Raw genomic sequence first — 13,824 nt, forward strand, 5'->3', positions numbered from 1 at the left:
CAGGAGCGTACCAGTGTTCTGATCATTCTTGCTGCACCACAGCTTTCTCAAAGGGCCACCAAGTTAAGGGGGGGTGTTGGACCCACTGAGCAACAGAACGCGAATTAATTTTACTTGATGGCTGCTTACTGTCATCAACAAAATCACGGTTAGCATCCGACTCCAAAATCTTGCTCTTGGTGGCAGTGGGAAGAACTGAAGGTCATTTTCAGGCCCAAGTCTGAGCCTGCCGTCCTGCTTTAAGATGCAAATGGAGCAAATTTGCTAGCAAAGCTACTGGCTGAGCATGAATGTCATCCCACCCAAAGCTGTGACTGCAGTCAGCATAACCACAACACACTTTAATGTGAGCACACTGCGAAAATAGAGGGGCACTGAAGATCTTGTCTCTTCCTCCTCTAGGAAATTGCAAACTTCCATTTCTTTAATCTAATCATTTGCAGGAGGGGATATTTTCTCTCGAAAAGCCAATAGAAGAGGGCTGAAAGGTCGGATGGGATAATATGTAACCCATTGCGATAAGGGCTGTTTACAGAATTATTAATCAAACACAAAAGGGAACAGATAGTAACATTTTTTATTAAATATTACAGTGGATCAAAAAGTACAAAATATCTTTTGCCTGCTATGTGATTGGGAAACTATTGGCACATAATACAGTATCAAAAGCATTAATAAGTACAATTTGGAAAACATACAAAAATTGAGTGTTTATAGTTGGCTCAGCTTTATTTCTGGTAGTGTTTAAACTAACGCAAAGGTTACTCAATAACCTTTTAAATGGGAAACTATATAATATTACTGGGCCATTTTTATATATACAAATCATCACCTTACAGAGCATATAGGCTACATAACTTGAATCACAAAAAGTATACAATATTTACAACAAAAGAAAGTTAAAAAAGTATAAACAGCTAGTAGATTATGCTGCCATTATTAGAACATATTTAAAACTATGGGGCCAGGGAAGGAGGGGAGGAGGAGGAAGAGAACAAGTGAAGTATCGACCACGTTAACAGCAAACACCATCGTAAGTGCTCATGGAAACAGTTCCAATGCCGTGGGCCTCACAGCAGCGCAGGAATTCCCAGGAATTCTCACTAAAATGTGACAACTATCCGATCAGCCCCGATGCCACCTGGTTGACCACTGCAGAGGAGAGCGCGCGAAGGAGCATCCCGGTGTGCCCCGAAAGCGCGGCAGCGCGGGGCGTACAGCCCTCGTGCCCCCGACACCGCTGCCACGTGCTGCTGCCTCATCCCGAACTAGGACAAACTACTTCCCATGCATGGGTACACCAGGGAAACACCTCCCGTTGCCAAGACAGGCTTGCAAAACACCGTCCTCACACACCTTGGCCCTTGCTAGGAGTACACTGCACTGACAGATGCTACTGCCGATGTGCTTCGCTAAGTCAGGCTCAGCCTGCAGCCAGAAGGCACATGTGAGCCGTTGCTGCTGGGCCGTTACAACCTTTAGCATCCCTAATGAATCCTGGACGTAGTGCGTTCAGCTTGCAACATTTCTTGGAACTGGTTCTTGGTAAATAGATTTATGACTCTATTGCCAATTAGATTCCACAGTTTCCTTTACAAACCTAGCAATAACAATGGTTTGATTGCACAAAGAGAGGCTTGTGCAATTTCATTCAATAATAAGGCCCCTTGAACTCAAACAATGCAAACAAAGCCCCATTTAAGACAAAAAAAAAAAAAAAAAAAAAGACTTTTCAGCCAATGGAGAATTCAATAGCCTTTCAAAAGATTTCCAAGATTTCTCTTAAGAGTTTTTAAACAAATAACACACCACTTCTGTTGGGGGTTTGCACTACCATTTCTTTTTATTTGTCCTGAGGTTTTGCCCAGCATATGATGAGCCTCCCCAGACTGAAGGGGCCAGTGTCTTCCTGGGGCAAGCGAGGGGCCTCCCTCCCCGCTCACCTTCCCCCTGCCCCGCACGGCGTTAACTCTGCTTCACAAAGGCTACGATCAAACTCCAACGCGACACAATCAAAAGGGAAAGCGGACACTTTGCGTAAACAAATGCACAAATCCAGGACACATGTTTTAACCTAAACAAGAAAGAGAAACACTTGCTTTGCCAAACACACAAGCTCCTAGTTGTGTTTGCTGTAGATTCTCGTATTGTCTCTCTGTCCCCCCACCCTCCTTCCCCCCACCCATCCCCAAACCCCTGATTCTCACATGATTCAGATCTAGTGCAACTTTACTAGAGATGTCCTCGACATTATGGCCTCTGCCCAGCTGAGCCTGCGGTTTTGTTCCTGTATGATCTGTGGAGCAGCAGGATGCTCTGCATTGGCACATCCATGTTCTAAGTTCTACTAGTCTGTTTATTGATCAATTAAATATAGTTTTACCACAGGAATATAAAGTATTTAATTGAAGAAGCTGGATCTTTAACAGTAGACGAGTATATTATTCTGGTTTCCACCTTTGGATATTAACTATGATACATTATATATTGTATTTGGCTTCATATCACGGGAAAATTTAATGACATGCCTAGCATGCAAAGTGTTTCTTAGTAGTTTCCATTTTTGTTTTCGTATCGATTACGCTGTCTTTGAACAGTAACTGAGATGGTTTGAATCACAACCAATTTTCACATTGTAAAAAGCCTCCAAGCCACACTTCTCTTTATCGATGTCTACGCTCAGCTGCATGGCAGTGATGTCCTTCAACGTGAACATGCATCCACAAGAAAGCTCTTTTGTTATCAAAACCCAGCCCCTCTGCTCCTGGCTTCCGCTCTGCGGAGGATGCCTGAGGAGGGCTGCGGTGCCCGGGGGGGGAAGGAAGGACCGTCCCAGCAGGCGCCAGCTCCGTTGCCACCTGAGGGGCTGGATGTCACCAGCAGAGACCCAGCCTGCACGTGCTGGCTGCGCTCATCAGTGGGGAGGCTGGGGCTGGCGGGGCAACCACTGCACACAACCCCAACCCATCCCACCGAGCTTGGCCCACGGCACGGGACCTGGCCACCTCTGGTTCAAACCAGCACAGGCTCCTGTCCTAATTTCTGAACTTCTCGACGTTCTCACAAACCACAAATTCGTTTTCTGGACTCCTCTGCCATCCAGCGACTCGTGTCAGTGAGTTTTTTTTTTTTTTTTTTTTTTTTCTAGATCTGGTACACAGGAGGGTTTCACAGCCTAGGAAAGGTAAGTGCGACTCTTGACAAATTCGCGGACCACGATACGGGAAAGCAAAGCTCGGTGGGATGGGGAAAGCAGCGCGTGAGCCACCGCAACAGCACGAGGAGAGCGGGAGGTGCTCAGCACCCTGCAGGACTGGACCGTAGGGAAAGGAGCCTTGCTTGTGTCCTTGCACCATAATATTACCTACAGTATGTTTATATCCGTTAAAATGAATCTGAACCAGTTGCTTCAGTTTGTAAACAGTAAACGTTACCACAAAAATAAAACAAAAACGCTGCTCCAAGTATGAAGAAACTGGAAAAATTACAAACACATAAAAAAAATAGGACAGCCACAGCCTTTAAAAAAAGTTGCAGATAAAATGATACTGTTTAATTTAAAAAAAAAAAGAAAAACAAAAACAAAACAAGAAACGAACATAAAGAGCACAGAATATACTGGACAAACAAAACTATATAAATTATTGTGACCAAATGTGACACTGGTAGTTTACGAAGTGGATATGTACAGTCAAATTAAACAGTGTTTACTCTTCTGTTCTAATAGTGTTAAAATGAAAAATCTATTGCCGTTTTACTATACATTGCATTGATTGAATCTTTAAAAGTCAGGAAAAGTTACCCAAAAAAGCACATCCAATGATTGTGTGGATTCTTGGCCCTCTTCTCCTTGCCAGGTTCACCTCGAGTGCTTGACTCATTTGCAACAACGCTCAGCCTCTGGTCCCTGGCTCAATGAAAAGCAAATGCAAACGTCACCTCTCATTTCAGTGAGCTCAGGACTGGGCCTGCATTTCCACGGCTCCCTTTGAACATTTGCTCTTACCATACACGAGTCCTTTCAGAAAACACATATGCAAAATCCAAAGACTTTTTTTGTGTGTTTGTGTGTTGTTGTTGTTGTTGTTTTGCCAGGGCAGGGGTGAGGGGAGAGGGGGCTGATGTGGAGCCAGAATTAAAGAAGCAGTCCTGTCTTGATCACACTCTGAAGCTTTCCGCTATGCGGGATACGACTGCGTCCTGGTTGACAAAAATACAGATTGCTAAATCTGCAAGACATCGTCACAGGGGAAGGAATGTCGCTAACTGAATTGTTTTTCTCAGACTTTTTTGCGAGTGAGGGGATTTACAGTTTTGTGCTGGGATGTACAGAGGACAGCTGGGAAGGTGGAAATGCAGCTTGAGGGTTTATAGCAGCTAAAGGATAAATGCTGTTATGCAAAAGGTCACCGTACGAACTTCCTACAGGTGTTGCTGCGGCTAAGTGTCTATACAGTTGCTGAGAATTTGTAGGGGACGTGAGGAACTGTCTCTGCACCATGAAGGAATGAAGAGCCAAAGGCTGCATTAGTGGGGAGAGCACGGTCTGATTTTTCAAGTACTGTAAAGGATGGGAATACCCAGGCGGGAGGCGATTGTTCAGCCCTGTGCACAGGGTTCCTGGATACAAGCCTGGGAAGATCGGGGCCGAGAGGGGAAATTTGTGGCTCTCCAGCACGCTGCCTGAATGCAGGCCGTGCAGCGGCTTGCTGCCTTCCCCCTCTGCATCGGGAACTTTTTCTTTCGCCGAGGTCTCCTTTGATAAGTGCAGAGGAGAGACAGCTCGGATTTTTTTTTCGGAAATGACTTTGTCCAAGTCCTCCAGGCTCCGCTTCAAAGGCCGGGCAGCCCCGATGGTTTGAGGGCTCGTTCTGCGGCTGATGATAGGATGCACCATCCCCTCCATCTTCCTCAGATTCTCCAGTCTCTGCGCCTGCTGCTTCCCAGACCTGTGCAGCAACTCACTGTGTTTTTTAGGGGCTGTCATGGCCATGGGGGACACACGGCAAGCTTTGGGGTTACAGTCTAAGCTCACTGCCTGGCTGCTCGCAGCCTGGAACGGGGAGATCCCTTTGCCTTCTTGCTGGGCCATAGATGAATGAGAGAGGCCGGAGCCGGGAGCCTTTGCAGTCTGTTTGTGTATGCTCTTTGGAAGACTCAAATCTGTTGGCTGATCATCTGAAGAGGCTTCCACTGACGCCTTTTTTTCTTGCTGATGCAAAGATGGGTGATAATTTAAATTTAGTTTTTCTTGGTGTTTATGTTGAGTAAAAGTAGAAATATTTTCAGACTCTCTGAACATGTCCCGGGGGAGGTACTTTGATGTCTGTTCATTATTAAGGTGGTGTTCTGTGTGCCTATAAAGGCTGTGCAGATGAGGTGATGAATAAAAATCTGCCAAGAAAGTGGGCACATGGGAGTGCTGCAGTGCCCTTTTCTCACTCATTTTATCTTTGCAGTCCTGGATATCTGTCTTCGGTACGTACGACTCAGCAAGAGAACTGAGGTGATGTTTTGAAAAATCACAGCGCTGAGGATCCGGTTTACTTAGCATGTCGTGTTTAAAAACGTCATTAATTGATTTCCTTTCTTCCTTGGTTTTAAAACTCTGTACATGTTGTATGACTGATGGCCTATTAATTGCTATGGGATCAGAATTCGGGATGTGGGGACCTTGTGATATGCTTGAGGACAGTTCATCTCTGCTGCTCAACTTCTTTTTGCTAATCAAAGGTGGAGGAGAACCATAAGGATAACTACATGACAAGGCTGCCCCACTGACCTGCGACAGCAGCTTTTTCTTTGCTAGGGGTGACATGATGCCTGGATTACCCTTTGAGTAGAGCAGTGGTGTGTAACCAAAAGTGGAGTCTTCATTCATGGACCCAGGCAGCTCCTTTTCTTTGAACATGTCGAAGTTCTGGACCACCAGTACTTTGGGCGTTTGCTTCAGTGCATTGTGGATATCTTCATTTCCCAGCTGATCCACTTTCACCGTGCAGTTTGCAATGTAATCAGCCATCTCTGGCAATTTGTCATCTTCCATGTCACTTTGAGTGGGCAGCTGGACTGGAAAAGCTGTGAAGGGCATTTCTGAAGGTTCGCTTTCTAAGCTCTCATTAAAAACTTTGTGTATTCTTTGTTCCAGCTTTGGGTCTTCCAGGGCATCTGCTGAGGGGTGCATTCGTTTTGTAACAGTGGCATCCAGCATAGTATCTTCTTCTGGGGGCACAGATATACTTGAGAGAGAGGACGAGTGAGGAACATCCTCCTTGGCTTTCTCACTGTTCGAGCTGTTTTCTGTCAAATCTGTCTTTTCCAGAGGTAGAGGCCGAGCTGCCTCTGGTAAAAGAGATGGAGGGCCTTGCATGGGCTGTTTCATCTCTCCTGCTGTAGGATGTTCCGGGAAATTTTTCTGGTCTGTTGATTCTTGATCCTTCTCTTGTTCTGATAAAACCTAATAAAACGATACAATAGACAGGAATAAGAATGCTGTGCATTTTGGCAGGCTATTAATAAGATCATACACAGTACACTATTTGCTACTCCTAGAGATGTACTTGTCAATCACCTTGTTGGAATGTGAGAGCTCTAATACCAGGTATCAGAGTCAAACAAAGAAACGTACCTCCTGGAAATATTAAGAAACACAACATCCCTGCCAGTGTCATAATAAGGCATTTCAAAACAGCAGATGTTTGTAACCTGACTAGAGGCACCACTGGCTTCACAAGAGAGCTAAATACTGAGGTTATATTCTTTTGAAATTAATTAGGCAAACGCAGAAGAGCATATTTCATAGCACAAACAATAAGGCTATAGAAATTTCTCTTGCTAGCCAACTTCACCTATGAAAACTGCACAAAGATCCTATGTTTTTTCTTACATAAAGACGAAAATGCAGTCTCTCCAGAATGGCTATCTTAAAATTCAGTGATCACAGAGGAGATCATTCACACCCAGTTCTGCATTAAAGTGTGAAAATGATAGAAATGGCATACTAGGAATCCCTATTGTAGGCAGCAAATCACTGCCGCAGCTTAACTAGGACACACATTTTTTTATTAACGGATTAAAATGAAGTTGTCAACATTCAGTAAGTGTGTGTGCACGCTATTACAAACATAGCTTTTATACGTTATCGTCAATGGGGCTGCAGCTCTTTCTGCTCCCCCATTAATACAGCTTGTGTGCACAATTCACACTATTCATCCCATTATGTCGCTGGCTGAACTGTGACCCGCAGAGGTCATCAGAGCGTCCCATCTGCAATCCAGCTGACTGACAGCCCTTTTCAAAACTGCTGTCATTCTCCTCTGACATGTCGTGGTATAAGACAATCATAAAACAGCAGCATTGTGCGAGTCCTTTATTATTATTGTTTTCTTTCTTTCTTAGTTGTAAAGATAAGACGCATCGAGAAAGTTACTATCTAAATGCTGCTCTATGGTTTGTCATAGGAGCGAGGGGCTGGAGAAGGTCCTAACAAATCTAGCCATCTCAGAGATTTATTTCTTTGCAGCTGCTTTTAAATATTCCTGTGTGTTTGGTTGGCCTATTAGTTACAGTGTCTGTTAGTCATCGTAACTTCTTCTTTTTAAACTAATAGCAGCCTTCTGCAGTCCAAATACCGTCATTAGGTCCTTTACAAAGTAATATCACTAGTCTCTTGAGCTTATAAAATTACGGGAAAATACCAGACAGATGAGCAAAGCAAGGCGGAAAAAAAGAGAGAAATCATATTTAATAACTGTACATTCTGCTCTTTGTTTCTGTTAAGCAACATTTTGATTGAAGTCTCAGCTATTGTGAGGAAATGTGCAGTCTAAGGCTAATAGCATTTTGTCTGGTATCTTGTTACACTGACAATGTCATTGTGACGGCAGGAAAACAGGGAAGAGCACAAAAGCAAATGCAACCCTAATAAATTAAAGTTATAGTATCTCCCCGCATACTTCTTATGCTGCATGAGTTGAGCATGCAATGGAGAGGACCGCACATCTGTAGCGTGGTAGGCTTTTGCAGCCCACTGCTACGGACACCTCCAAGGCCACGTGCAGGAACGGTTTAAGCAGTGCCTGGGCTGGGGCGATGCCTACACACCTACAGGGGAGTGCGCTCCAGGCAGCGGAGCTGGACGCCAGGCCCTGGGCACGGAGCCGGACGCCAGGCCCTGGGCACGGAGCCCTCCCTGTGGAGCAGCACCGGTGGGCGCTGCAGCTCTGTTCCAACCTCAGGGGGAAGCGCCCACCCCTGCGGGCCCCTTCCCTGCTCGGTCTTCGTGTAACCACCCATACTGTGACCTGATTGAAGGACGAGGTCCTTAATTGCCCACCCTGATTAAACTGGGGGCAGGACACCATCTTTCATCCCAGTCAGAGAGAAGAGATTAATTCTGCTGTAAAAGGTACCAATTTACAATGGGAAACTGCCATAATTGTACATTTTCATTGTCTTGCCTAGGCTCCTTATGCTTCTGATAAGCGCAGCTTAAGAACTCTTCCTGCGATCCACATACAAAAATAACTGCAGTTTAAGCAGCAGGAAGTTTGAGATAGGGAACAACAAAAGCAAGGAAATTCAAAGTTAAGTCTGACGCTCTGTTGCTGGCTTGTTATGCTGTGCTTAGCTGTGACAGTACCAACAGTATGTGAGGTATGTTGCTGATCCAAGACCCCGCAGTAAACAAGCAGACACAAAGGAGTGACAGGGGAAGGGAGCACGAGCCTTAACTCCACATTTCCTTGCTTTGGGCAATTTGTATTGCGACCTTCCAGTGACTTAAGGAGGCTGGGGTGCACTCTCCTCTCTAGGTTATTTCCAATCAGGAGCAGAATGGTTCTCCCCCAACAGGTTTCCCTGATGTACAATTACGGTGCAAGAGTAAACCAAAAAACCTCCCCTCTCTGGGGAGTGCTCTTATATTCAGTATTAAAGCTGCTCTTGATCAAGGCAATTTAAAACAAATTCTGGTTTGGACAGGAGATGACATTTGCCATCATACACACAACTTAAAGCGGTAGTGGGACATGCAAATCAGAATTTTTTGTTCTTGAAACACAAATCTCAGATGCATTTGTGTTTACTGGTTCTGTGATTTTTTTTAAACAACAAGGAAGATGGTTGTTGGTAGCTGACTCAATATTAATTTCCAAACTGGTTTAGAAACAGGACTTATGTACCTGCCGGATGACAATGAAGGCAAAGGAGCAGCTGTAGTCTGCCGGGCACATTGTGTGTCTAGACATTCTTTAAATACTTCCACTGCAACACCTTGAAGGCTGCTGTGACCTGGCAGACTAGGACAGGAAAAGCAGAATCTTGCGCACGGGTTGTGTGCAAGGAGCTTCACCACCTCACTCACACATGGGTGCACGGAGGGCACAGGACTGGGCAAAAGAAGTGCTTAAGAAACACGGCAGCAAAAACCCCACTGGTTTTATATCACTGAACAAAATATGAAACTTGCCCTTACCTGCAGACAAATATGAATCCCACTGATCTATCTAATCATGGGCTGTGAACACAAATACTATTTTATGAGAGCTGTCCTATGGGTGCACACAATATGGCTCTATCTGGAAACCAGGGCCTACCCATGTGAAGCAGGTGACAGCATAGGAACCTATCTCAGCTGGAAACCAGCTGTGGTATGTGAGAGACATCGGTCTCAGTTAAGGCTTCCCTCAAAATCCAACCTTTGAGTCTAAAGCGAGATTTAGTGTAACACGATAAAAATCCTGGGGAGTGATATCCTTGTGGTGGACATGTACATAGATCTGTAAGCACGGAAACGCTGATCCAGGAGTTACCACTAGAAAAACCAGCTGTATCCAACAGTTACCACAGCATTATCAGCAGTATTAGGGTTCCTGTACCCTATACTTAGATTAGGAAATAACTGTGGTAGTTGTGTGGTTTCCTTTTGGCAGCTGCTGATCTTTTCGTGGTGACCACTGTATAATACAATGAGCAGAAATGATACTTGTTACATCCAGAGCTTGGTCTTCTGCCATCACTCTTAGGCAATAAGAAACTAACTGGTGGCTGTTTGTAGCCCAGCGAAATAACAACACAAACAGTACCACAATAAATGAATTTCCATTGCTGAATAAACTCAAAGGCCAACTGGTTGGAATCCTCCAGTTTAAATTACGTATTTTATCATTGTATTTTGAGTGATTAAAGCTGCACATTTTTAATTGAAAAGTTGAAAAGCAGGAAAGCAACCAACCTCAGATGCATCTTGGGGTTTCTGTGCATTATCTTTTTCCTTCTTGCTCTTTTGGTTTTCATTTTTGATGCGTTTTGTTCCAGACACTTTTGTTTTCACTTCACCCTCCTGGGAACTGTTATCCTGTTTTCGAGGTTTCACTGGAGGCAGTGGCTTATCTTCCTCTCCTTTAATAAATCTTTCATACGGCAGGATTAATCTAGGGGATTAAGGAACAAATAATTGATCAGGTTTTGCCATTCTAGCAAAGAACAAAATGTATCTACTGTGAGCAGTTTACTTAATAAATCTATTTTCTTCCATGGCATAAAAGCAACACTGTAAACTCTATATCTACAAATCCAAGTATGATAAATCAATTTATTTGGCAAGATTATCATGTGGTGTAAATTCCATGGAGTTGGTATGTCTCAGTTGTCAGTAAGGCTGCAGCGGTTTATGTGGCTACACCAATTTGTAAAGATGAGGATATGAGCCACTATGTTTTAGACTGATTAAAAAAAAAAAAAAAAAAAAAAAAGCAACCATTTACTTTTATTTCCCCTCCTTACCCTTAAAAGGGGAAAACACCTCCAAAGCCACAGCCAACCTGATAACAGCTACTCAGTTCCCAGGCTGGAGGTTCCCCTGAGTGCAAGGGTAGATGCCAGGAACTGGGTAGAAGACACCAGAGTGCAGAACCTGCAACGGCAGGCTGAGCACGCAGCGGGGTGCAGCACCAGCCCACCCGGACCCTTCCAAACACACCCGCAAAGTGACAGTCACCATGGTCCCTGCCTTATCAAATGCGTCTTGTCTTTTACAGGAAAGAACGACGGAGGAAAAGAGTTAAAAGTGAAGGAATTTTGAGCCGTGGAACTTGCCTCCACAAAGCATACCAAATCGCTTTAAAAAAGAAAGAGACACAAGCAGAAAAAATATCCTCCCCCGAAAGCATCAAACACTTTGAGTTTTAATCTATCTGTTTTCCTTTTGCAATTCTTGATCTGAAAGGAAAAATAACTGATATAATTAAAAGGGATGGATTGCATTACAATCTCAGTTTCAACTTCAGTGATTAAAGTTTTTATAATGCATTTGGTATGATTAATGACTCACTGTGGGATTAATACAAGACTGAGACTTTAAAAATATGAACTTTAATACAGCAAACATAATTTGTTTTTAAAAAAAGACAAGTTGACTCTATGAAGAAAATGTACTTTGCTTATAAACAACATAAATCTGTTCAAATACCAGGAATCCGTAATTATCTTTAATCTAAGACTCCAAGGCAGAAACCTCTTTGGTTCAGATATTCGTTTGTTATCCTAGAATCAGTTCCTAAGCATGCAATTTTGATTTACATACTTAGATGTTCAAACACAGTTTGGGCTTAAGAGAGCAGAAATTAGATTGCTCGTGATCATAATATTTTACATTTTAATAAAATACAACATAAATTATGTTAAAATATAAACCTAATTTATGCTATATTAGAAACAAAATTCATTAACTGAGCATGCTCTGACATGGTATGTGCAAAGAGGCGTGAATAATACTTTCTAGCCCTGAATTTGGCAGGGCTCCAGTAATGAAGCTAAGCAGAGCCCACAGGGAATATTCATCTTCAGATCCCATTACAAACTGAGTTTAAACATGTTACAGCTGCTAAAACTGGAAACTGCTCCCTCTATGCAAACTTAGCAAAATAATATGTAGTTGCCAAATACCTGCTTCCCACTGTAATATTACAGTTAATGTTTATATAATAAAAAGCATAACTAAGCAGAATCAGAAAAAAATAATCTTGTTCATACTTGAGGCTGCTAAATTTCACTCTCAAAGCACAAATATTCGTAAAAGCACCGGATAACTCCCCGCGCTGCACAGAGCGCGCCGGACTTCGCTGGAGGCGAGGCCAGGTTTCACACCGGGCTACACCGACGTCGCCCTGCCACGTGTTCAGTATTTAAAACCCCTTTTAATGAAAGCACGTTTTACGACAATCACTGCGAGCGCTGCGAGGGGACTGTTTGACTCTGTTTTGTTTCCATGGGAACGCTCTGCCCGTTACGAACGCCCGCGTCCCGTCCCGTCAGCAGGCGAGGAGGCCGCCCCGGCCCGCGGCCCACGGCCCACCGGTGGCCCTCGCTGTGAGGAGGCCGCGCGCCGAGCCCCGCAGCCGTGGCGATGGGCGGCAGGCGGCTGGCGGGCCTCCCGCCCAGCCTCGCGGGGTGCCGCGGCACGGCGGCTCCTCCTCCTTGTGGTGCACCTCACCAGGACTCATTAGCTTCGGCGCTAATTAGCGACCGTGCCTTAAATTTCCTTTTCTGATCCGAAGAGTTCACGTGGGAGTACAGCATTTTCATTTTAGCTATTTTTCACTGAGCTCAGCAGTTGGCAGTACGACAGCAGTAAAAATACATTTCACATCGCCGGTCAAAGGCCTGGAGCCAGCAGCAGGAAATCTGGAATTAAATGTTTCTTGTATCTGGAAGGAGGCATGACTAAGGTAAAACGGAATCAAAACACAAGGATGGCTTGTTCTAGGAGCTCTCCCTCCTCGCTCGCAGCGAGGCCCGCGTGCCACAGAGACCGTTTTGGGGGGCTGCTGGGGGCGGCGGGGGAATCCCGGCGAGAAGGTGCACGCGAAGGCCAACCACACGAGCAACTGCTGCTTCGCGTCAAGACTTCCGCTGGTTACAATTTTCACTGAATGTTTTTTCGGTTATCCTGTCATGGTACAACACAATTACCCACAGGATATGATCTTATCATTTGATTATTAGAAGTTTTTATAGCACAAGGGTAATAAAGCTAACGCAGCTCTCGGAACAGTTAAAGCCCCGGCTCACATGCCATTACCACTCGCTGCGCAGCCAAGTTAAGGTCAATATTGCCCAACGCAGGAAGAATGCGATTCGCTATTATCCAAATAGTTTAGCAGAATGTGACATGTCTGAAATGAACACAAGGGTTTTGTCAAATATGTGCAGCGCAGGTAAGATTTAATCAATCTTTGCGCAAGGAAGGGCAGAGACGGTGCTCACAACTGTGTGCCCCAGCGCCTCGGACGTGCCCCGCTCGGTACAACGCCCGCACCGCCCTCAGCCGCGGCCGCCTCCCGCGGGGGCATCAAAGTGCCCATAAAGAAGGAAAGGGGGGGAGTATTTTGTGGGCTGAAGAATATTTACTTGTAAAGCCTGCGAGGAGACCAAATAAAAGGGTCTTTATCATGATCAAGATTCCAATATTAAGATTAATAAAATGTATTATTTATAAGTCAATTAACATAAATAGAATATGTAAGCACTAGTGTATTAAAAAATCTTTCCACAGGCAGCAGATTTTTAGCAGCATGACTTTTTTTTTTTTTTTTCCTGGAATAATACAAGAATAACATTTTCCAGCCAAGAGCAGAAACAGTAGGGGAGTCTTTGCTATCACAGAGCTTCTTATTAAATTCAGTCACTGTGAAAAGCGAGTTTTTTTTTCTTTTTTTTTAAATAAAGACAACTTAAAATCAATACAAGTTAGATTAACAAATCAGTACTATACTAATCCTGATTTATTACAATCGGCAATATTAAGTTTAATCACGTATAAAC

At 44.2% G+C, this 13,824-nt stretch overlaps 1 protein-coding gene across 5 annotated transcripts in view; it reads right to left on the reverse strand.

The window, feature by feature from the left end:
- Positions 1-558: 558 nt before the first annotated feature.
- ARID5B (AT-rich interaction domain 5B) overlaps positions 559-13,824 on the reverse strand; it is a 129,846-nt gene continuing 116,580 nt past the window's right edge. For all 5 annotated transcript variants that reach the window (XM_035330437.1, XM_035330440.1, XM_035330438.1 and 2 more), the window contains 2 exons: positions 10,235-10,433; positions 559-6,457 (listed from right to left, as the gene is read on the reverse strand). In XM_035330437.1, the coding sequence (XP_035186328.1) occupies positions 4,307-6,457; positions 10,235-10,433 (2,350 nt within the window). In that variant the 3' untranslated portion in view covers positions 559-4,306. The remainder of the gene's footprint in view (positions 6,458-10,234; positions 10,434-13,824) is intronic.

The sequence above is a fragment of the Oxyura jamaicensis genome, chromosome 6, assembly GCF_011077185.1.
Source record: "Oxyura jamaicensis isolate SHBP4307 breed ruddy duck chromosome 6, BPBGC_Ojam_1.0, whole genome shotgun sequence".
Classification (NCBI taxonomy): Eukaryota; Metazoa; Chordata; class Aves; order Anseriformes; family Anatidae; genus Oxyura; species Oxyura jamaicensis.